At 30.3% G+C, this 26958-nt stretch overlaps 1 protein-coding gene across 1 annotated transcript; it reads right to left on the bottom strand.

Annotated features, from left to right (window-relative positions):
* Positions 1-291: 291 nt before the first annotated feature.
* On the bottom strand, positions 292-26654 carry Arp10 (Actin-related protein 10). Its single transcript, XM_075377407.1, has 8 exons — positions 26434-26654; positions 26098-26250; positions 23691-23799; positions 20497-20672; positions 14340-14467; positions 12348-12595; positions 2146-2347; positions 292-600 (listed from the first exon to the last, which is right to left on the bottom strand). The coding sequence occupies exons 1-8, from the start codon at positions 26505-26507 to the stop codon at positions 455-457; spliced, it is 1236 nt and encodes a 411-aa protein (XP_075233522.1). The 5' UTR covers positions 26508-26654; the 3' UTR covers positions 292-454.
* Between the last annotated feature and the right edge of the window lie 304 nt (positions 26655-26958).

Here is a 26958-nt window from a genome sequence, read left to right as displayed (position 1 = left end):
AAAAAATTATACAGATGGGGAAAACTGATTAACATTAAAAAAAGGCTAAATTAAAAGTTAAATTAAAAAGTTAAATTCTGCTACTGCTCTTTTGACGGGAAATAAAGTAGAGAGGTAGAAAATACCCATGTACAGATTTTACCTTTCCTAGACTTATTATAAATACTTCTTATGCTGATTAATTATAATTTTTTTATATTTATATCTCACACCAAACTATTATTCAAAGTAGCGAACAACAAATCTGGGTAATACAAGGGATAAAAACTATCAATTATTTGAAAGGCATAATAGCGTTAATATCATTTAATGCAATAAATAAGAATCAGTAAAAAAATAATAAATAACATTTTTTTAAAGTTGACATTTTTTTAAAATAAGATTAGAGATACATACATTTAACACTTAACAGAACAATGTATAACAAAAAATACTGATACAGAATAAAAGTTATTCATAATGTATGTTGCTGTTGACTTTTTTCCTTATTAGAACGGTTATGAATTAAGCTTGACCAATCTGGTACACATTTAAAGCCAAGATAAGCTTCCTTAGTGAGCGATCTTACCATCATTACATCTGTTGCTCCAAATATAGCACCTACAAAAAAAAATACATAAATAAAAGAACAAATTTTTTATCACCTAAAAAAATATAAATATAACAACACACTGGTAATACTATTGCATTACTTGGATATATTTTTAAGTTTCAAATTGTATCACTTAATCTAAATATAAAAGCTACATTTTTTCACAATAATAAGTCAAATATTTGAAAAAAAATTAAAAACTCAAAAAACATTAATTCAATTTTAATAAATTTAATATCATTTTAGTTCATATTTCTAAATTTAGCAGAAAATTTAAAAATAATTATTTTGTAGTTTCTTATAAATACTAAATTTCAAAATTGAGTTTTTCAAAAAATGTATATAAAATTTTGAAAAAAGTATAATTACTGTAATGTAGAATACTTTATAATATTTACGATATATAAAAAAGTATTTTTTCTTCAATCTTACTTTTTTATTTTTTCATCTAGATATTTGTAATCAACTATTACTTCATCAAAGAAATGAAATTAATAGATACAACAAAATGAAATAGCACTGGACTATAAAAGCAATTATGAAAGAAGAAAAGAATAATAAAGCAGAATAAATGAGGGCTAGTGGAATATCTATTATGTATGACTCATAATCTGACAGTTATAGATGACTTAACATTAATCATATATAAAAATTACAGTTATTTCCAAGAACAATGTCTCCCTTGCCACATTTAATATAAAAATTGAAGAGTGAAGTGTTTTCCCATTTCCCTTCTTCATCTTGATGTTACTTCATCAATATGCTAGCCTGTCAAACACTCCAAGTGACTCCTTTATTCTGTTTACCATAGGGACTGTACCAAGAGCCACTTGTACATCAGCAGCTTTATACATGTTACTCAGATGTAGAAAATATAAGATAGACAATGCAAGGTAACAAATTGATGAATTAATATGGTTGGTAAAAGTGTAATATATATATATATATATAATCTGTACAAGAAACTGAAAGATTTATTATCTTTAGTTTTAATCTGAACTCTGCTTCATATCATCAACTGTCATTTTAGAAATATTAGATTTCATTGTTTTCTTTTTAAATTTTGCAAGTATGATTTGGGTCACTGGATGTAAATAAATTTCAATAACATGTGAGGAATTTGTACTAAGCATTATTTAAAATAGGTTATTTACAAAAAAAAAAGTGAATTAAACCTGAAAGTACAAGAATACAATCATTTTCATAAAAAAACAATCACAGGTGATGAGTCAGTAGAAGGATAATTTGCTTTATTCTGAACTAATAACCATATCATTAAATTATTAGAAAATGGCAATGAAATAAAACTGCTCCAAACTGGTTTTGGATTTAATTCCTGTAGGTTCTTTTATTTCTACACTTACCATTTCATCCGCCTCAATTTCTTCATTATACACATATTTAGGTTATAATAATAAAATAATGTACATATCAGAACACATACACTTAAAGGAATACTTTCAGTATACTTAAAGATATTGCCATATTTTCCTGAGAAGTGGAAGTAAAACCTAATGTTATAACATACGGATATTAAATAACATATTCTGTACCTCCAAGCCAACTACCATAATTTTCTTTAGTAATCATTTTATGAAATTTGAATGTATCAAATTTAAATTTCTCTTTATATCTTTCAGTATTAATAAGATGCTTTAATTCTTGTAATAATCTGTATTTTAAACCATGTGTCATACTAGTGCCACCTGTTAATACAATATTAGCAGCCAAAGGTTTCCTCATATCAACTGAACACTGAAAAAAGAAAAAAACATTAAAATAATTACAAGATAATTTATTTCCTGTATTACTGACTTCTCCTAAGAATTCTAGATTAGATAAAATTTTTATAGACATGCATGTTTATAGAGGAGCAGAATTAACTACAGAACATTACCTGGTGATATCTAAACTTCAACTTAATGAGAGATGGTATTGGTCATGTGGAAACAAGAGACAAGACAAGAAAGAGCAGAAACTTAGGTGTACAAGATTAATCTCTTAGAAGACAGTGTAAAGTGTTTTTATCACAATAATCTGAATAAATATTTGTCAGCAACTTCTACTGCTGAATATATGGAAACCAGATGGGGTAAATATTAAGACAGCCTTTAGGAAAGCTGCAGAGGAAGCATTGGGCAAACGCATGAAGGGTGAAAGGAATAGAGGTCAACGAGTTTGGAATGAGAACTTGGAAACTGTAATTAAGGAAAAGAAAAGAGCATATCACAGATATTTGCAGACTAGAGATGAGAATATCAGTTATATAAGCAGAAGACAAATACTGTAAAAAGGGTTGTTCAAGTAGCTCATAGAAATAGCTGAGAGGCTCCTTAGAGAATAATCTATATGGTCAAAGGCTTCCATATAGAAAATATTGAATAAAGAGGAGAAATATGGTATAAAATTGGAGATGATCTTGAAACAGGATCGGTTGGATTATTTTCATAGTGTTAGTGTGATAAGTGTCATGAAGTTAATTCTTTTGAAACACAGATTTCTTCATTCAATCAACATGTGTTGGTTGCAGTTGAGGATACTTCAGGAATGGCTAATCTCTGAAATTAAAGGCTGACCTATCCATTTGATTAAGGTTATTAAGAACTTCTATAATGGAATAGCAATAAGGCTGACCAAAGGAACCAAATTTTTTAAACATTAATCTAGGAGTACAAGGGTGTTCTTTATCATCCATGTTATTTAGATTTTTAATTTTTATATGGAAAAGACAAGCACCACTTGGTGTCATATTGGGTAATACTTTTTTGAATCATTTATTATTTGCTCACAATATGGTTATCCTAGCTGAAATTAGATTGTTTACAAATGAGTTTGTTTAGATTCAGTATAACAGCTGTGGAATTTAATTGAAAGTGTGCCAGTAAAACGAAAATAATGGCATTCAAGGGAAAAGAAATTGTTAGGAGTAAGATAATATTAAATGAGGAAATCCTTGAACAGGTTTGATCTTTTCTTACCTGAACTGTTTAACTTTCCTTCACAACAATGATACAGATAAAATTTGAATAAATTTCGAGCAATGTGTGGAACTATTCGGAAGAATTTCAGAAATAAGGCTAACATTGAAAACTATTTAAAATTTTATAAAATAATTGCACTTCATGCAAGTGAGGTCTGGGTGATGAAATCTCAAGATTACAATGGGATCCAAGGAGCAGAGATGAGAGGATTGCAGAATTGAATTGGTCAAATAATAATAATAATGTTAATAATAAAAACTCCGAGTTCAGAGAATAATAATACTAAAATTTTTAGGCATATTTATAAGAAATGTCCATTATAAAGACTTTGGTTTATTATGTGAATACTTGTTACAAAATCATTTTAAGAAACGCGATCAGATGTATTTAGGTTGTACTCATAGAAATGTTTGCTATGTTAATGTTAATATTCTTTTAAAAATAAATAAAGTTAATTTTTCAATTGCATATTTCTTTGTAGATTAATAATTACTGACGACTCCCCAAAACCTGTATTTTTATTTTATCACCAATTTCTGGCTTCTGTTTCTTACGTATCTTATATTTGATTTGAATAATATTCTAACTGGAATCTACAGTTTACAAGTATAACATGATATTAATCTGGGTGCTGGTAGCTAGATTGACTTTATTTCTTACTATTTCACACACTTCACCAGGATAGTTAATCCTGGAAGACGAGTAAGTATATGCTGATATTCTTCAGGAAGTCTAATGATATTGACAAAGTTGAGCCTTGCACTGAGCAATTACCACCTGTTCCACTGTCTGAAGGAGTTTCTCAGAGGTCAGCGGTTTGACACCCACGAAGAAATGAAAACAACGATTGAAGACTGGTTGTCATCACAGGCAGCTGATTTCTATGACATGGGCACAAACAATCTAGTAAAACGCTGTGAAAATGTTTAAACAAACAAGGTAGGTATGTAGAAAAATAGCATAAAGTGTAAAGAGTGAAATAAAAAATTTATTGATAATCTTTACTAGTTTTGTTTGTATTAAAAAACAGACCTTACTTAAGAAGTAGCCCTACTTTGCACAATTTATTAGTGCAAATAATTTAATTTAGTGAAATAAATTAAGCTTTAATTACACACAACAAAAATATATTAAATTCTATTTAGGATTATTTTTAGGCAAGTTATGAAAAGAATCAAAATACTGAACACACACAACTGATTCATGGCAGATAAAAGTTGGCAGACCTTCTTATTTGTAAAATGCAAGTTTTCAGCTGAAATTTAAACCCTGTTATAATATTGACATATTGTTTTTTTATTTTCCAAGACTAACACAGTAAGTTGAACTTAGGTTTCTAGTATTCACAAAAATCATGATTTCTGGGAATTTGATTAAATATAATGAATGATTAAATCTCTTACATTCGATGAAATAATGAAAGTCACTCAAATAGATTATTTGGGTACTAAAACGTTACCTCAGATCTAAACATTAGTGGGTCCAGAGTAGGCACTTGTCAGAAGACCTTTTTTCATTACTAAAGTGCAAGTAAGCTACAATTTAAGCTTAGTTCCAACTTGTATTTAATGACATAGGTTGATATCCAAACAGAACCACATTGTTTTTGGTTAGTAAGATTCTCACAACAGCGACTTAGGAAAATTGGGAATTGTAGCATTAAATGTACAATCATTATATAAATTAAATGTCTTGCACTTAAAAATGTAGACAAGTAAAAAATTGACCAGAAGTACATATATATATTTAATTGCTGGAAGGAAGTGTTTTGGCAGACTAGACATTTTTTAATTGAAGATAAATTTATAATTCTTGAAGACTGATTTTAACTTATACTTTGGGACATATATCATTCCCTGCTGGTTTTTTTTCCTGGATGCACACAACAAGGTGTTATCAGCATCCAGACACAAAATTACTACAGTAAATGATTAAAAATTAACAATTAAAATAACCTTAAAAATTAAATGATGTAAAACACCTATGCAGTATGCTAAGTGCGAAATATCTAACATAAAACTGTCGAATGTCAAACACATGATGCAGTTTGAATCAAATATTTAAATCTAGATGCACAGCCTTAAGAAATCGTAAGGATATTAGACAACATTGACACAATGTTGCATAAGATATTTCATACGTTAGCCAATAGTTTAAATGTCCAACGCAATGCCACATGACAGACACAGTCCATAAGGATGTGGTACACAGTTAGTTGGCAGTCGCAGCGAACACAGACAGGTGGATCAGTTGATTCATGAGGTGTCCATGAATAACTTTACTGTGCCCTATTCGTAGATGGCACTCTTCTTGACAGTTGTTCTTGAATGAGGAGCTTCGCAGTGACACAGTGTTTTTTTACTGGATGAAGTTTATCGTTGATGGTAGCATTTCAATCGCTTTGCCACTCATCAGGAACCACCCTCTTCAAAAAACAGACAAGATCATTCTAAACAATGCGATTTGTGGCAGGACACCCTCCAAACGGGTCTCTTTGCCACATGATAGCAAGCTCATTGCCTGAAATTCCAATATGACTAGAGATCCAGCAGAAACTCACAGTTGAGTTATGCTGAGTTATTTCAAAGATAACAAACTGTATATCAGACAATAGGAAGTCTGGAGTATATGTCACTAATCACCTGCAAGGCACTTATAGAATCTGAAAAGACAACTACGTGTTGGAATGCATATTTAATCTAAGAATATTATTATTATTGGCCTTGTTAATAGCTACAGTTCTGCAACAACAACAAAATGGCAATGCTGGGAAGGCCAAACATGTATGTTCTATTGGCAACCACAACCAACAGAAGCAAAACACTCTACAGCAAACAGCTCTCGCATTGCGGAAGATGCAGAATAATTCAGTTGTAGGTCTTTGATTGAAATTACGCAAAACCCTCCAATGATCCCTTAATGTATGCCTGCAGTCTTCATCCCACCAAGAAACAGCAGGCTGCCTTGGTTTTCCAGATGTTAAAGGGATAAATTCATTTGCACTATCAAGTATTGGGTGTAAACTTGTATCCTTGCATCTAATCCAGTCGGCTTTCCAAACCATCCATCTGTGTGGCTGACTCTGAGGCAAATCACTTTACTGACTGAGATAACAATCAATCTGTGATAACAACCAAAAAACAGACTGGACAGATCATCCTCACTGATATCAGAATTTGGTGAAGGTATAAGTCGTAGATATTCCTGTTAAATAGCGCCAATATCTTAATTGTCACTAGTGAAATATGCATGGCTAATACAATTTCCTTCAGGAAAACAGCCACACCTTCACATCCTCTGCCCAAAGTATGATGGTTGCATCTTTTGTAGACATAACCGAGAAAGGATACATCATCCTTTGGGTGAGTCTCCTACAGACAGAGTAATAAAGGGTTTTCTTCCTTTAGTAGGATTTCAATATCCTCACAGTGAGAACGGAGATGCAAACATTCCAAAGAATAATATTTGTACCCATAAAAATACTTTTTCCTTTTATACAAAACTCTGCATGCAGATTATTCTACCTGGTTTTCATTTTTGTGATTATAACTTTTAAGAAGTGCTTTGCTTCTTTGGGCACTTCATCCATCATCATATTCTCAAAGACACCATGAGATGATGGTGGAGATTTGGAAGCCTGGCAGGCCGGAGTAACCATATCAGACTATTTTTTGATACCTTCCACAGGGATCTTGGCAATTTGCTGCATAGGTGGTGCAACGGAAATTTTATTTGGTGATGTAGTGATTTTAGGTAAACAACTATTGGTCTTTCCACACTACTATTAATACTCTTCTTCTTGCCTGATTCTGAGATAGTGACTGTGAGCGAAGCAACCTAATCAGATAACATCTGAAAAAGCTGTTTTTATTCACTGCAGGATCCACAGCTGATTACCAGCATTTGCAGTGGCTTGCTTTGATGTAGCAGCAGCAAAAGAAATATCTGTTTTAACCAGGTTCTGGGAGCTCACCATCTTTTTATATTCTCTTCATGTGGCTTAAAAAGATAGCTTTGCTCAGTAGAAATTTTGAGAATTGCCATTTCTTCTTTAAAGTTGGACAATCTCATGAGTGAACTAAATGTGATCCCCCTACAGTTAACACATTTTTCTTCCTCCTGGCAGTCATGTCTTTATGACCTTCTTTTGTGCATCGAGCACATATTGCAGTGTTCAAGCAAGAAGTTGTAGTGAGCCCATACCTCTGACACTAAACATCGCTGTGGGTTGGGGATGAATGGTCATACTCATAGGATGACTGGTCGTAACTGATAGGTAACGTACTTTTATTTTCTCTGGTGTTATGGGAAGGTTGAACATTAATATAAGGGAAGTAGGTTCTTCCATCCCGCTCCGTTATTTCATTATTCTCTTTACATCCATAACACCTAGGGGATGGTGCTCATTGGCAATTTCACTAATGTCCACCTCTAGCAGATCCTGGCAAAAAATTACTCTCTGGCTAATATTCAAGGTTTTTAGCATATCGCATTTACACTTATACAGCCCATATTGGTCAGACATAAGAGCAATCAACTTCCCTCATCGCTAAAAGTCATTAATGGTATTTATCCGTCTCAATTTTCTGGCATTCTTGGGGGAAGCACTTGAACCCATTACTACCTTATTTTTCAGGAAAGGTGAGACCTTATGAAAGGAGCCACATTCCTGATTATTGCAAAGAACTATAAATCTGACATTTTTATATTGTAGGTGGGACTAGTCAACATTTAAATTATTATTATCTTCAGGACTCCTCGTCAGACAAAGCTAAGCAAGGTCTTTTCACAAGATTAATATTAGCAGTTTTTTTCAGATGGAACACCAACCATCATATGGTTTTTCTGAAGACTATTAATTTTGGCCCGAGTACCAGGGAAATACAGGACCAGCTCTGCAGAGCTTACGCATACAGAAACTGAATACAATTAGGTTCACCCAGGAGCCCAGAGGACAAAATTCAAAACTCACTACATAGAGCCATCCACCCATTGGCAAAATAGTTTCCACCTTGGGTTATGATTCTATTTAGTAAGTTATTGCAACACCACCCAGTGTAAGTGTAAGAAGAAACAGTGTAAGAAGTTATGTTGTGAAAAGGTATATGTTGTTGTGTAGAGTAATCTGTGTACTTTTTGTAGTGTAGTATATGTGTATGATGTAAAAGGTTCAGCAGCTCAGCGTGTAATGGGAAAAAGCTGCACAGGCTAGAGCCATGGGGATGCTAATCCCCAAAGTCTTAAACCAAACCCGGTTTAAGAGCTGGGTCCCCGGCTGGGAACCGGTTGGGGTCCCTGACCGGTTCCCTGTCGGGGACCCTGCTGGTTGCCACTTCACTTAGAATATGTATATTTGTAAATAATATACATGAATGTCCACTACGGATTCAATATTATTGAACATCAAGTAATAAAAAGATGTGCCTAACAGAAAAAAGTGAACATCTTATAAAACAAAATCTTTTCGTTAATATGGTATCATGTGACATATTGAGTGAAATGTAATTATGTAACAATAAAATTCATATCTGCAACCACACATTGATGAGACCAACTTCTACTGTTTGTAGGGTTAATCTAGAGTGTAAGATTAATTTTGTGTGTATATGTGTGTTCGTAAATATATAGAAAAAAGGCGGGCCTCAACCTGCTGTGAAAATGTTATATGGTTTACATTTCATTACACGTGATTTTGTTAGATGTTTCTGCCAACTGTAACTAAATAACATTCATGAATTTAGCAGACTAACAACAAAAGCTTCAAAATCCTGAACATTTTTAGCTATTTCTAGAGTTGCGATTTTTTAATACAACTCTAACCCCTAACCCCAATGTTTTCCTTTTTTATCCCCAAAACACATATAAAATTTTAGATAAATTGTTTGAATGAATGAATTGTTCATATGCTGCACGCAGCTGCCCAGCACAGCACCATTGGTCTGCTCTGCACCAATAGCCAGTAAAATAAAAATGCAAGCACATACAACAAACCAACCCATGTGTACCATCCTTTTTTATGGATTGATTTTTTTTGTATGTTACCGATTACCTTTGTTCGTAAAAAAATAAAAGCAGGACTAGTTAGCCTACATATGCTCAACCAATAATATAAAATATTGATAAAATTATACATAAAAATAAACAAATAGAACAACCAAAAAAATAATAACAAAAAGTAAATTAAACAAATAAGTGTTTCACCAAAATCATCTAGAATTACTGAATTGTTTCTAAAAATCTACACCATTATACTCATTATACAAACCAGTGCTGCAAGTCTAAGAAAACTTAATAAATAATGCCACTATTTTTCTCCACATCCATTCCAGCTGTCTGATTCTGCCAAATAGCAAAGCAGTGTGTAAAAGACAACTGTTGAGTATAGATATCAGGACTGGATAGATGTTTTTTAATTCAAAGTTTATTTATATATTTTACTGCAAAATGAATGAACAATTTTTATTGATCATTCTTTAAGCGTCAGTTTTGATTTAAAACAGAAACAGGAAGAAATGCTTGAAGCGTATACTTTTAAAATAATCTTGTAAGTATCTTCCAAGTATTGCTTGTTTAGTTTCTAATTATTATTATTATTGTGATTCTTTATAATGGTTTTTTTCTAAGTATTGAGTTTATTTTATATATATTAATTCCTCATTACCTATTGGAGATGAGCTTAACAACTGACATGAACATCTAGTAGAAGATTTTAAGTTTTTTCCTAGCTTTTTATTTGATTTCAATAACTGTAGCTCTTTCTTTATATGACAGATGATTGTCATATAAAATTGTATATGTTATTTTCAATAAATAATTTGTGGGTTTATGATTAAATGAAGTTTCTACCTGAACAATATATATAAAAATATTTAATTTATGAAGAAATAATTATTTATTTGTATTTTACATTCCAAGTTAACAACAAAAAAAAAGGAAAATAAATATATATAAAAATCAATGTTTGTTTGTCTGTCTGTTCCAACTTAACTCGAGATCTACCGGACAGATTTGTCTAAAATTTTGCACACCTACACTTTGAAGCCCTGCAGTGAATATAGGCTAATTTTTTGACCTCCAACATAATGAAATATTACAACAAAATTTAAAACACTTTATTTTTTCCTTAAAGCTTATTTAATTTTCAAAATGACTTTGATTTTCAAGAAAACTTTAATTTTTAGCTAACATTTTTTTTTCAACAATGAATTGATTCATTTTGAAAAGGGCTGAGGTTTTAATGCACAGTTATTCCTAAGTTTCAATTGATTTAGCACACGTGTATATGTAATTTTTACGATTCATTCATTTACAATTTTTTACAGCTGTTTAAAAACATAAATAAATAGCTGCTTTTGTTTATCATGTGTGTGTTACTAATTTAAAGTGTGTAAGGTATTCAACTGCAATCTTTTAAATTCTGTTATCTTTTTTCAAAACATCATACCATGCCTAAAAGACATTCTTCAATTGGGAGAAATACACAAAAAAAGCACGTATGATGAAAACTGTTCATCCGGCAGAGATTGAAGACAAAAGACAGTCAAGATTGGAAAGCAACCGAATACACACAGCCCAATCCCGTTTGACTGAAACAACTGAGCAACGGGAAATGCGATATGCCACCGTTACTGTATGTGTGACTGACTGCACCTGCCTCCAGTTACTTGACTAATAAATATAAAATAAAAAGATTGACCACCACGGGAAATGCAAGTAACCATATAGTGCGAGCGAAGGAGCGACTGAGAGCTAGTATATATATATATATATATATATATAAACAATCACATCCAATGTATGCAAACACATTCAACTGTTTTCAATAAATTTAACTTGCATATCATTGTTATGAACAATCTCCCCTGAAGACCATTAACACGCTGTGGTAGATTTTAGAGTAAGGTTGGACTGTATATTCATAGGTGATGAATTGAAACAACGCCTTGTTGCTTGTTGAATGTAATTGTTGTTATGTAATTTGTTGTCGTCTTGACATATTGATAACATATAATTGAACTTAACAATGCATATAACGTAACACACATGATTAAATTGAATAACTTATAAGTATATTAACAAACTAAGTGTTCATCCGAACATGTCCATCCAGACTGAATGTGAAACAAGACTGCTCTGGGTAAGATTCGAGCGCTGGATGAATAGAAGGTCGTTACATCATAATGACTACTCCTTGCGGTATTATGATGTAGGACATCGTGTGATCAGATTGCCTGACCACGCGAGCCCTAACCCTCGCTAGGTAGCAGCACCCAAAGGCACAAGTAGAACAGAACAATCATAATTACTTTTTTAACATAACAAAATTGTATGTAATATAATGTATAAATTATTATTTAAAAAATAAGAATTACGTAAACTATTAAATAATTATATAAAGCAATCTAAAAAGTCTTACATTTTTATCAATGGTATTTTAACTTTTTGCCAGATTTTTATCCTTATAGGAGTCATAAACAGTTATTAAGTAAACCAAATTAAAAGTTTGCTTTTTAGCAATTGTTCTGTAATTCTACATGAAAAGGTAGGTAGGTTAAGTGGTTAAGATTTAAATGTAATGGAATAATGTGTTTTAAAATATCAAGCAACAATGTTGTTCAAATATTAGTCATTTAATATTTTATGTTAGGAAAAGCAGAAATTTCATTCACTGATGAATTTTCAATAAATTCAGATTTTCTGTAAACTTGTATCATTAGGATTTAATTATAAAAACTCAACAAATTCTACTACAAAAAATTAAAAAAAATACGTACTGAAATTATAGCATCTAAAATCATATTCGGTAAGGATAAATAATCATTATCGTATTCAAAGAATACTTCATGACATGATTCTCTTATTTTTCCTGGTATAGTTATAATACGTTTACCACCGATTCTATATACAAGATCTGGTACGTCTTTAATTTTATCAGATGAATCTGTTTTATCAGACAAGTCCGTTTTATCAGCCAATGCAAATCGTTGTGCACGTTCCCGATTAGTAACAAAGCAACCTCTAACTGAAAAAAAAAATACATAATGTAATTCTACGGTATTCTGACATACTTTATTAAATAAAAAATACAATCACAGTAACATAAAATGTATAAAATTCAATTTAAAGAAAATACTGATGATACTAATATTAAAATTGTTATTTATCATATATTTAAAAATTATCTCATTTAATTTTTTTTTCAGTAGGATTACAATCAAGCTCTAGCCAGATTAAAATTACAGTAAATGCAAATTTTTCTAAGTTACCATAAATAAATTTTTAGTTTGAATGAAAAATGTAAATAAGTCAAAAAGTGCCATTTAAAGCCATTCATATTGTGTAACCCATCCACCCATCGAGAAAAATTGCTTGTGTATTTTAAGGTCAAATTATGTATCTGTGTTGCTCTGAGGGTGATTTTCATACACATCTGTATGGGTGTTTCTGCGTACAGTTGCCCACAGATCTCTTCTTTTTTGCTTATAATTTGTTTATCAAATCTGTATGTTACATTCACCTCATCATTCATGGAAATTTTCATTGAAGTTCATGTATGATCTATGCTATTTAATCCCACCTTCAAATATACAGGAACATCATTCAGTAGGAAAAGGCATGGAATAAAATATCAATAATACTGAAATGCGAGAGTAACTAAAATAATAATTTCGATATTTATTATATGTCATTTAATATTATTTAGTAGTAATATTACATAATACTGGACTGAAATGTAACATTTAATTTATTTAAATCTGATGTTACAGCAATTTAGAATTTTTTATCTAAATAACTTTAAATTAAAGCACATTTATTTTCTAACATCGTAATAGTGTCCAAAATCAAGGAACAATTTTTTGAAAATCCAGAATCACACGAAGATAAGAGACTGTCAAGTAAAAAACTGAACTGTCCCATCTGTGGACAAAATCTGAACTAAATGATGGAAAGTAGCAAATATATCGTTTATCTGGAGACTACGACTATTGCAGTGTGAATTGGCAAATAGCAAAGTTCGCTGATATTGCCTATAATCGGTTATGTCCTTGAACGTATTAGCAAAACAAAGTCTGCATAATGCAGAAGGGACGTGACATATGAAATGACCTTTAGGTTCACAACAACTTCAGTCTGAAATTTAAACGAATTAAAAGATTTTATAACAAAGGTTTAAAAATAATGTTTTTAATTCTGAACTCACATTCAATTTGATAAAAACTGGAAGGTTTTACGCAGTACATTTTTGTTAAAATCATGTTTAAAGAATTGTAAGTTCATATTTTATTATTAAATAATTCTGAAAATTTTATAACATTCCTTATTTTGGAAACATAAGTTCTTAACAATATGCTTAATCATCATATGACAGTCCGTGTAGAATAGTATCGTGTTAATCTTTACCGAGATAGAGCCGCACATTGAAGTACAACAATCACAGAAGAACAGTAACCAATAAAAGCGTCAATTGATTATTTAAACCATTTACCAATCAAAAAATTTTAAAATGCAAACTACTCCATAATAGTTAGTTCTGATTATCCATGTTTTGAATAATCAAAACATCAGACTGACCATTCCTATAATGAAAAAGTTATTGTATTAAGTTACATCATATTTTGAATGATAAAAATAAATTAAAACATATTAGTGTGTGAATCTAATAAGAATTAATTATATGTATAGAATGTGTTAATCTGAATGGACTACAAGACACTTTTAAAAAAAGTCTATGCAATTAAAAATTGTAAACTTAAAACTGTAATTACCTCTGATGTCCTCGATTACAGAATCAGGAAGATCAACAATATTATCAGAAATTTTATTGCCTTCATGTTTTTCACCAGACTCTTTTTCAATGTTTTTATAGTATTCTACTAAATCATCCTTTAACCTCCTATAAAAATATAAACCGAAATACAGAAACAATTACTTGATAAGTTATAATAAATAAAAACAATTAAGAAAATCAACGAAAAAATATCTAGCAGGTTAAATGAATAGTTACACAATACAATTATAACTATAATTTCATAGTTTTGGGTAAGTCCATGTCAATTCAACCATACTATCTCACCCACCATCTCAAATTGTGATGAAACTTAGCTTCTTTGTTCTTCCTATAGAAGTAAGTAGCCACATCAAATTTCACTATCTCATTTCGTTATCATGTTATGGCCATTCAAAGTTTTGAGGTTTTTCACATTTTGCTAGTCATATGTCGCAAGACAAAATGCACCAGTAAATATAAAATTATTTGTAATTTGTTTATTTTTCATCCAGTTGTGAAATTTTCAAGTTTTGCTCTCTAAATTATGGGGTTCTAGAGGAAAAAAAATAAAATTCTTCTAAGTGTGATGATTTTGGCAGAAAAAAATCTTATTTTTGCACCTCTAAGATTTTAAAAAATGAAAACATTAAACTCAATATCTCAAGAAGGGAAACAAATAATCACAAAATTTTTTTCCCAAATAATCCTTATGAAATGGATTATTATTATTTTTTTAACCTCTGGGACCACCATTAAGTGTTACTTCAGAGGATGAGATGAATGACAATTTTTGTAGCGTGTGAAAACACCATGCCTGACTGGGATTCGAACCGTGGACGAAAATGGGCTATAATGTAAATAAATAAATTTTGGGGGTTTTCATTCCTTTGTATAATTTTTTTAAACTATGTAAATGTTTTTAAGCTTTGAGCGAAGCATCGCAGGGGGCTCCTCTTGATCCCCTTAGTTGTTTATTTGTGTCCCACAAGAAATAATTTTTGTTGTAAAAAAAATTTTTATTTTTGACAACTAGGAATTATATTTAAACACAATTTATAATATTAATTAACTATTAATCAATTATTACATTATTTTAACAATTTTAATAATAGAATAAAATTTACCATCGAGATTGAAAATAATAAAACATTACGCATTCTTGATATTTTAACTGATTACAGTAATGATTTAAAACTTTCTATATTTAAAAAAGAAACTATTACACAAAATAAAAACTCATCATCAATAACATACAGAGAAGAATTAAAAGTGAATAGACATAGGCAAATTTAAGTTGAAAATCGTACTGACATATTTATATAGAAAAATGTGTAGTCCCTGCAGTTATTAACTCAAGTCTGAAAACTTATCAGATTTATTCCAGTTTGTATTTCACTTTATGTAGGTCCATTTTCAGTCTAAAACACTTAAAAATTTTTTGACATTACTTTGAATAGAATTCATACACTCTGTTGAGAATTATTATGTTCTTCTAGTCAAGGTGTGTGGAGACACAACAACTGCAAGGATGTGAGGAATTGGCACTGGGCCGGTATCATTTCGTGTTGGCCAGTAAAATGACAGTGATGGTCCTGCAGGATGTAAAATCTTAACTGCAACATCACCTTCTTCTTTACTCACTTCAGTTATTATTACAAAGTACCAGAGATTGTCATAAATGCAAGCAATGTAACAAGAGGGATGCAAGTTTTCTTTCACATTTGATGTCACTTCTTTTCTTAAGTTGTAAATGAGACTGGGCTTCTCATCACTGCTGATCCTTCTCGCTTCCAAAGTCTCAGATCAATCTTTTGGTCTAAAGCTATGGAAACTTCTTGTTCCCAAAAGTGTTTGTAGGTCTTCAAAAGGATCTTCAACAGAACGGATCAGATTTACAGAATCTTTGGAAATGAAATGAAAGTTAACAAATGTTTAATTTATAAAACTGAAAGAAGTCATCTGGAGTTAATATTTGATTCTGAAAAGGCCATTGGGGACTTTCTTTCGTGCCAGTCATTTTCAGTACCTCAATCCCATCATATTTTGTTTTTCTGTGGCTTGTAGCAAAGAATGACCACTGAGCTTTTAACATGAAATCATTTATATGCAGGCAAAGGTTTATTAAATTAAACTTGTTCTTGTAATGTGCTGCACAACCGTCATTATAATAATAAATTTCTGTACTGCTGGGAAAATTTTCCTTGACAAATTCTGAGAGCTTTTCTTGTATTTTGTACACCATACAAACCCCATGTATAAAGTCATCTGATATGATGCAATATGGTGAAACTATGTTTTCACCAACATAACGTCTTAGGTGTATAATAACAGGATGTACTGCAAAAGAGTCTGAAGCCCAGTAGTGGCCCTGAGCCTCATCCTGGATAGTAAGAGTAATTCTCGCTAAAATCCATTGAAACAGCAACATTTGAAGCAGGGGAATCTTTCAGGCTTTTAAAAATTTTTTACTGGCACTTTGCAATGTATAAGTGTGCAATGTACAAGTTTTTCTAGTTTGGTAGTGAGTTCATCAACAAATTTATCAACTCTTGCAGTACATGTTGGTCATTTGGGTCCTGTCTGTTGAAATCCATTGTTTGTATTCAATTCTGTCTTCTACATAGTCATCAAACTTTGTATGTAGAAAGTACGCTAAATTATCTTGGGCAGTTGTTACAGTGTCTGAGCATGCATTCACGATTAGGGTTTTCACATAGCAGCAGATTTATGAGCTCTTTATATCATTCTTCAAGTTGAAGGCAAACTGTAGTAAGATTATGAACTTCAGTTGTTAGCTTAAGTATATTGAGTTTTCCTCAGACAATTCACTTGCATTTTCTTTTGCTTTTTGGGTGACATAACTCGTTTGAGACATTCTGTCTGTCCCTACTACACACTTATCTTCCATTTCAAATTAAAGTTAAACAGCAAGTTAAAATTTCTTATACCTGGTAATTATTATACAAATTTTCTAGCAAATATATGTTTAATTGTTATTGTATATGTTTCTTAAAATGAGTAGCCTAGTTTAAAAATCAGCCACATCCAAAAATATTCAATATTGACATTTTGGTGTATATGACTTAAGTTATTCACACAATATATGCAATAAAACAAGATTTGTGCTTCTACATCAGCTGTACCACAAGAAAACTGCTTGAATATGTTTCAGTCAGCCACATCCTGAAATAATACAATACAAATATTTAAAAAAATAACTGTTATTATTTTTTTAATTTATTAGAAAGTGTGTACTAAAATATTTATTGTAAATGTTATTTTTTTTGTTGAATAAAAGTAAATTATTTTATAGTCGGAAATCAACTTTTTTGTTTCAAACCAGCCAAATCTCAAATTCTGTTTCAAAATCAGCCACATCCAAACAAAAAATTGAGTTTTCTGCAAAATGTAATATTTAACAAAATAAAATTTTTATTATTTAGGAGTGACTTAATTATTCTACGGTGAACAAATCAAAATTTTAGCTACGAGAATGCTGCTGCTACTACTACCAGTTTTTTTGCTGTCCTGAAAAATTTAATGAAATGAATGTGGTTAATTTAAAAACTAGGCTACTCAAATAAATTACTAAAAAAAAGTTCAATTACTTACAGTTTACTAGTATTAATAATCCATAAAAGTAAAGAAAAACCACTATAAACCCACAAAGAATTAATACATAAAATCCTAAGCAGTATACACTATGCTGTTTCCTCAGGAAGCACAAGAAACAGACTGACTAGGCAAGCAAAGAATAGCTTGTCTGATGATATGCCTGTCCAGACATGTATGTCTCCTGTTGCTACTTGCACCCTAGAAAATTTATTTATTTATATTATAGCCCATTTCATAAGGATTATTTGCGAAAAAAATTTTGTGATTATCCCTTTTACTTCTTGAGATAAGGAATTTGATGCTACACGTTTTCATTTTTTTAAATCTTAGATGCAAAAATATGATTTTTTTCTACCAAAATCGTTGTACTAAGAAGAATGAATAATTTTTCTCTAGAATCCTCATAGTTTATAGAGAAAAACTCAAAAATTTCACAATTGGATAAAAAATAAACAAATGACAAATTATTTTATATTTACAGACTAGCAAAACATGAAAAGCCTCAAAACTTTGAATGGCCATAACATGATAACAAAATGAGATAGAGAGTTGAAATTTGATGTGGTTATTTACCTCTATAGGTAGAACAAACAAAGTAAATTTCAACAAAATATGAGATAATGGGTAAGATAATATGATTGAATTGACATGGGATGATCTTTTTATAAAACCTGGAGAATGTAGTACGGATTAACCTCACGATAATTTTTTAAGAACACATTTATTAATTTGAGTTAATTTATATGGCAACAATTTGCATGTAATTAAATACTACATTATTAATGTAACAACATAAATCTACTTTTTATTTTTTTTCATCAAAATAAAACAATTAAAAAACACATGTATTAATTTTTAGAATAAAGTAAGATTTTAAAATACATTGATAAGTCAAACAACAGATGTTTCATAAAGGACGTAACCCTTAGATTAAAAATGTAGAAGTCACGCGTAAATTTTATTTCTCCCTACATGTTGGTTGGCAACACTGTGTGCAAGTTTAGAAGTTTGTAACAGTTGAATGTCCTTCTTATGCACTAGTGCTATACCAGAATAATTTGTCTCTATTGTATTAAGTATGTCATTTTCCAAGTACAAATGTGTGTTATTGAGACTTATTATGCATATAAATCTTATGAATGACTGAAAGACAAGTTTCAGATAAAATTTCTCACTTCTTCAGTTCCTAATAAGTTGATAATATTGCATTTGACTAATAAATTTCGTGAGACCGGGAGTGTACATGATCGGAAAAGCAAAGGTCGACCACCACTGTTAACAGTAGAAGTTCTGGAAGATGTGAAAAGAATATTTGACTTGCTCACTCAGAAAATCGCTCAGTAACTTATCTTCACAGACTGGGCTTTCACAATCTACAACTTTCAGGGCTACTGAAAAATTACAATACTATGCTTATTGTATCAGTGTCGTCCAAGAACTAAAGAAGCTGACCACGGAAAATATTTACAGTATTTTGTTGTTGGTTTCATTCTCTTGTTGATGACAAAGGGTATTGAAATTTTGAATTGTGTTTATTTCAGTGACGAAGCATGGTTTCACTTGGATGGCTAAATTAAACATGGTTTTACTTGGATTTCATGTACGACCATTACAGGCATGTAAAATTGGTTTTTGGCATGTGATCTCTCAGCGTAATGTAACAGGACCTTTATTTTTTTACAAATCTGCAGATGGGGTGGTATATCACAACTTAATCTAAAGTTTATTGCCATGTTAGATTTACACGAATAAGAATGTTGGTTCCAGCAGGATGACACAATATATCATGCTGCTAATGAAACGCTGGATATGTTATAGAAATTTTTTTTCTATCGTTTGATATCAAAAGGGTTGCGGCCACCAAGATCCCCAGACCTTACACCAGCACACCTTTTCCTTTGGTATTATTTAAAGTGGTTTTAAAAGCAATCCTCATACATTTGACAAATTAAAGGCTAACACTGAAAGTGAGATTTGAAACATTACTGAGCAAACATTATGAAAAGTGGCTGCAAATGTTATGGAATTTGTACGAACCTGCATTGGGATCACAGGAAATCATTTTGAAGATCTATTGTAAAGTTATTAAAGTTAATTTGTATATTGTTGTATAAGTATTTTATTAACATTATATTTTTGTAATAAATTCACAGTGTCAAACATGGAGGTTGCGTCCTTTTTTAAATAACTGTTACATTAAAAATATATTTAAAAAGTTTCTTTTTGCCTTTGTTTAAGGTTGAGATATGAAATGATCATCTAGGTATAGATTATTACAGAGATCATTTTTTTTGCATATAATTTGTGAATATATTCTCTTTTAGATTTTATTACATAGAATTATATATTTCGTTCCTGAGGAATAATAATTATTCCTTTTATCAAGGATAGTGCCCTGTTTGATTTATTGAAGTTATTTTGTTTTCAACTATTATACAATCAGAGAAAAGAAAATAGAAAATGATACAGGATTGAGAATTAAAATTTTAACAACAGAATTTAACAGATATCTAAGTTAAAAAGACCTACTGTATATTTACCTGTGCACAGCTAAGGCTGCCAATGGCTGTGCTTGCCAAGAACTTAAAACAGGAACACCCTCATAAACGGGTATTAGTATTGCTTCTTGATATCCAATATCTATAATAAGACCAGTAGAAATGCCTAAAGTAGAAAGCGACACCAGATGTGAAGGTACATAAAGTATTGATGATACCTAAAATCAATTTTACAAAAAGATATGACTAATTTCTTTCTTATTTGGTTTATAAAAATAAACCAAATATTTTTCAGAAATTTATCCAACATCAGGTTCATCATGACAGTTTAGGCATGATTAGAATAAAAATTCATCCAATTAACATAATGATCACAAAAATTATTATAAACAACAAAACATATTTCCATTTCTAAGGGATTTCTTAAGCAGACACACAATTCAATAATGAATTATTATAGTTGTTCCATCATGTTGGAGGAACTAGTCAGTATACATCCTAACAAAGGTATTAGTTTTAACTAAAATGTAATGCGTAAGTTACCAGTGTAATTAAACTCATAATATTACCAATTGTTGGAATTCAATTATGAGACTATTACAGGAATGGTAAGTTTTTGAATGAACAAGAGTAATAATTGGCAAACTGTGATTTAGCTTACAGTAATATAAAATTGACATAATGCTCACTGTTTGAATGCAGCTGCAGGCAATAAGTAATGCCTTAACAAAAATAATGCCTTGACATAATGCCTTAACAAAAATGTATAACAAAACTTGTTAAGTGGCCATTTATATAAAATGATCTATGATCAATTTATATAAATGGTCCTCCCTGTCTAATCCAAATTTTTTCCCCTTGGCTGAAAAGATAAAAAAGATATTACTTTAATGATAGTGAATTATATACAGTAGCCACCTATTTTAAATGACCACTCTTCATTAGTTTCCATAGTAGTCAAAACAGAAACATTTCGCCATATCTATATTTACTTCTTTATAGTATTTATCACAATTATACTATTGTGAATAATTACACCATTATGTATAATTTATACTATTTATACTATTTTTCAAAATATTATAAATCTACCAAAAGAAATACAAAAAAACTTACAATTTTTTTTAATTTCTTCATATTATAAAATTTATTCTCAAAGGTAACTTAATTATTAGTCACCCATATTTTCACATTATTATTTTGCATCAAAATAGATACATATTTAAAATTTTTAATATAATTAAATTATATAATACTATCAGACCCGGCAATGCTTCGCTATTGCTAAATTTTAGTATATATATATATATATATATATATAAATATATATATATATAGATTAAATGACACAATTGAGAGTTTAATAAAACATTAACAAAATTAACATTACCGAACTTCACAAAATTTAATCTTTCCCTTTTTATCTTTTACCCTTTCTCCCTTTCCCTTTCTCTCATTTTTCTTTACCCCTGTTTTCCCCCTTTCTTTTTTCTCCTTTCCCTGTACCCCTTTTTTCTTTTTTCCATTTTCCACTTCTTTCCTTTTACCTTTTTTTATTTTTCACTTTTCCAATTTTCCCCTTTCTTCCCTCTTCCCTGAGCGTAAATTGATCCACTAGTTTTTTAGTCTACAGTGAACACACATATTGAAAACATTGAAATGGAATCGTAAAATGTTTAGTACAGCACGTGTTGCTTTTACATCCAACAGATAGTGCTGTTTTAAAAAAAAAAATCATGTTTTTACCTGTTACAGGTGTGACATCTTAGGTATATAAAAACACACATATTTGAATGCAATGTTGTGTCAAAATTTCAAAGTAGTCGGTGAGGAACTTTCAGAGATTTAAGATTTTGAACAAACGAACATTTACATTTTTATTTATATAGATGACTGGTCAGATAGTTATGTTGATTGTAATAACTAACAAGATAAAGTAAACAAACAAAAACAAAAAAATAAAATTATTTTACTTTTTATTTTATTTTGTGACATGTATAAAGCAAATATTAAATGAACAATTGCAACTGAAGATTGAGGTAATCAAAAGTTAGAAATAAACTGTATAATAAAAACCTACATTTTACTTTACCTTACCGTTTTAAAGGTTATACTGTTCTTCTATGGTGAAAAAAGTTAAAAGGAAAGAACAAACCTTATACACTACTTACGGTCAAATTAACAGATTTTCACAATTTATTGGTAATTCTGAGCAATTTTCCCCAACCTCAATTTTTCCTATATTGCAACATGTTATATTAGAGTCAAAAGAGAAAACAAGAAAAAAATTTGCCAGAACGTTCGTAGATAACACAAATGATCAGTTAAAGATAACAAAAAGGACAAATGCTCAGAATTACATCCTAAACTATCTATTCTACTAAAAATCCTCTGTAATTCTGAGCAATTAATCTGTCTGTGTAGTGATGGAAACGTCTCTCTCTTTTTCTGTTTAGGGGAGTAAGGATTACTTAAGAGAATGAAATGTATGAATGTAAATGAAGTGTAATCTTGTAGTCTCAGGTCGACCATTCCTGAGATATGTGGTTAATTGAAACCCAATCACCAAAGAACACCGATATCTACAATCTAGTATTCAAATCTGTATAAAAGAAACTGCCTTTACTAGGATTTGAACCATAGAACTTTTGACTTTAAAATCAGTATATTTGTGTTTACAAGTTAACCACTAGACCAGCCTGGTGATCATAGTGATCATAGCCTAACCTATCGTGCTTAACTATTATCTTCTTCCTGTTCCTGTTGGTTTTTCCTACCCAATTGTAAAATTGAAAACCTCCTTTTTATTTTAGTCCAAAATCATAAGAGTGCCCACAATCTGGACAAGTTTTAGAACACAGCAACACATTGTGATTAAACAAAAACTTTTCCAATTTCTCTTTGTCTTCAGAGAAAATAATGAAACTAGTTATACCATACTCACAAGCAACACAAAGAAAAGGATTCAGATCAGAACATGACTCCATCACTACACAGATTGTTTATGGTTTCTCTCATTATCTCATAACCGAAACTGGACATTGTCCTTTTTGTTATCTTCAACTGCTCATTCACGTTATATACAAACATTCCAACAAATTTTTTCTCTTGGTTTTTCTTCATGTTCACCTCTAACATAACATACTGAAATATGGGAAAAATTGAGTTGGGCAGATAATTGCTCAGAATTACCAATTTATTTATGAATAACCATTTAATTACAATAAATTATTTACCTCAAAATGACGAAAAAGTACTTTAGCTAAAGTATCCCTGAATATAGTTGGACATAAAAGTGATTCAACAATTACAACTCTTCTATCTTTGGGACTAACCAATGCATGCCTATGAAAATTAAACATAAACAAACTTAATAATCAGAAAAAACTGGGTAATTCTGAGCAATTACTTGATCAACTTCAATTTTTTTTTTAATTAGGATCAGGAAAACACAAGATTAAATGTCAGAAGCAGGTTTGGACAATGGGTAACCCAGCAAGGTCAAAATCCGTGCCACATTATCGGTATTTTAGTCAATTAGCAATCAATTTTGTGAGTTATAACAACCTGTTCTGATGCCAAACCATTTTGTGGAGAGAGGTTAGAGTTTTGTGGACAGAGATTAGGATTAAGGTGAGGGGTTACGGTTAAGATTACAGTTAAAGAGTAGTTAGGGGTAAAGTAACAAGGTATGACAATACTACACATGATCTCTTAGAACATATAGCAGAGATTTATATTTAAATAGAAATATAGTCATGGTAGTAAGACTATACCACGTGTTCCTTGACATTAGTCATGGGTACAATGGAGTCATGCTCTCATCACCTTATGATGAGAGCCATCAGTCATATACAATGATCGACTTGCAGACCAACTGTGACAACTATTAAGGTTAGTTTATAATCTATTTTTCATTTCTAACACTTAATTTATTTGGTCTTAACTTTTTCAGTCATTAACATAATCATATGTCAGTGTGTAAATATTTGGCATTGATCAAGTAAATGTTCAGTATCACCAAAAACTTTGTAATTTATTACATAAAATAAAATTTATTAACCAAGATGGATGATTTAGACCCAACATTTATATTACAATCACACAGAATAGCTATTTAAAAAAATTGACAACGCTTAAAAATTAATGACTATATTAAACACGTTCCTTTCAAATGAATGTGCTTTAGGAGCTAACTACTGGCTTCTTCTTCAGCAGAGTATACATAACACCACTGTTAATGATGCCCAACTAAAAGTGATAAGAAAAACCCTTTTAAGTATGAAAACCAAATAATAATTCAACCTCTGCTATATGAAATCAGATTAATTAATATATATAGAATGTTTGCAAATTTAGTTTGTAAATTATAGTTAATAAAAGAAAGTTTAGATATAAGTTTTTATGTAGCACTTGTAAAATTTTTGTATTGAAATTAAAGTCTTCATCTTCATGTACCATTTCCATTTGATGATTGTAAAATGTGATTCTGTGTAATACCTACATATATTCCATGTATGGAAATTATGTATATCATGTATCTATCCTTGTATGGCAAATGTATATTGTGTGTCCAATATGATAAGGCAATGACTGTAATTTAATTTGTAGAATGGTTAATGTGTAAGTCAGTGTGTTTCTATAGTTGTCTGTATGATCTTGTATAACCTGTTTTTGTTGCTTTCAAAACCTAAAAATGTTAGCAATTTTATATGGTATTTGTTGATATACATTGGCATTATATAATTTCTGTCATAATACAAGGTCTGTATAAAAAGTAATGAGACTGGTTCAGAAAAACTTTTTATTTACAATCCAATTAAACACGGAATATCACCTTTGGAATAGTTCCCTTGGGAAGCCATATAACGCTTCAAACAGTTTTCCCACTCTTCATAGCAGTGTTGGAACTCAGAAACTGGAATATTCTTCAGATGATCGGTTACATTTATTATGTTATTTTATTATTATTAACTTTACAGTGTTGCCACTTTGACTGCCAAAAAAACTAAGTCTCATTACTTTATTTGCAGGCCTCATATACTGTTCAAAACATACTATCTAAGAATACATGTATAATGTTTTATTAAGTTCTGCAACATGGTTGTTGGTTGAAAAATGTGTACTAGACAATAGACACATACACATAGCTCATTTAAAAATATTAAATTACTTTTAGACCCAAACACGTGGGAGCAATCCATAAAAGTTGTAGATTCATCACAAGTCTTTATGCATTTTCTATTTAAAATAATTAAATTGTATCAATATGACTTGCCTCTAACAGGGTACTGTGGCAGACATAACTTTTGAAAAAAATAGTTAAAAAATAGTAAATAGAGGAAAACTCTAACTTCCTTCTACTTAAATATGTTGCATAAAACATCCATCCATACATTCATTTTACATTTTAGGTTAGTAGAAAAAAATGCAAGTGATGATGACTAAACACATGTCAATCAAATGATACTTTATCACAACTGAACAAAGCCTCACAAAAATTTTTTCTGCCCTAAAAAAAGTTAGAATAATAGAATTAATAGTTAGTTAAACTATTAATTCAACCTAAAATCAAACAAGTTAAAAATTTAACAACAGAAATTAAAAATATAAAACAAAACACTCAGAAAGCAATTAACTTACTTGAAATACAATAAATGAATGAAATCTACAAGTAAAGCATATAGATCCGATTCATTTTTATAACTATGAATAGGTCTTATCTTTCCAGATTCTGCACATTTAACTTCAGACGGTATTATACACCTCGGGCTAGGTTCTCCAGCAAAACCAAACCTTAAAAAGAAATTATCAAACATAAAAATTAATTCTATAATAATTTCAATTTATATCTTGCACAAGAGACATTCATCAATTATTTATCAATTGAAATGTGGTCTCTTGTAACTAAAATTTAAAAAAAATCCCCAAATTTACATTACACCTCAAAGCAATTAATAGAATAGGTTAATTACTAACTTCGTGAAACGAGTTCCGATGTCAAAAACAACAGCGTGTTTTTCGCTGAGAGAAATGCAATCAAATAAAGGCATTCTGTTTCATTAAGACAAAATATAATTTATTTAATAAAAACTTTTCATGTGCACAAACACACACAATCCAAACAAACAATAATTACTAGCGACTACAGATTTTCAAAAGTGTAGGCTTGACATGGTAATACGTATATCAACACAAAATTCTTGTATTACTATCGTTTCGTATATCGAAAACAATCGATTGCGATTGGTATATTAGCTACATAAAGAAAATAGAATATAAATAAACTTATTTAAATTTGTTTAAAATAATGAAATTAATTCAAATCAATAATTCAGTGTTTAATCTTTAAAAAAATAACCATTTTTTTAAATTTCAAAAAAATAATAACCAAATTCTCTTAACCAGGGTACCTATATAATATAGATCGTTAATCTTGTTTTTACAGGATTCAGTCACAAATCTCTCTTTTTCCGAATTACCTTAAACCTTTACTTTTTGTGA

This window comes from Lycorma delicatula, chromosome 10 (assembly GCF_047948215.1).
Source record: "Lycorma delicatula isolate Av1 chromosome 10, ASM4794821v1, whole genome shotgun sequence".
NCBI classification, from domain to species: Eukaryota; Metazoa; Arthropoda; class Insecta; order Hemiptera; family Fulgoridae; genus Lycorma; species Lycorma delicatula.
Note: the sequence above shows the minus strand (reverse complement) of the source record. Positions and strands in the feature narration are given on the sequence as shown.

Excerpts from the sequence above, each read along its gene's own strand:
- Arp10 (XM_075377407.1), bottom strand. The coding sequence starts at position 26,507 with ATGCCTTTATTTGATTGCATTTCTCTCAGCGAAAAACACGCTGTTGTT. Across the intron at positions 20,673-23,690 it reads TACTTTTTCGTCATTTTGAG|GTATCATCAATACTTTATGT; the intron begins GTAAATAATTTA and ends AATTGATTTTAG. Across the intron at positions 12,596-14,339 it reads TGTAATCGAGGACATCAGAG|TTAGAGGTTGCTTTGTTACT; the intron begins GTAATTACAGTT and ends TTTTTTTTTCAG.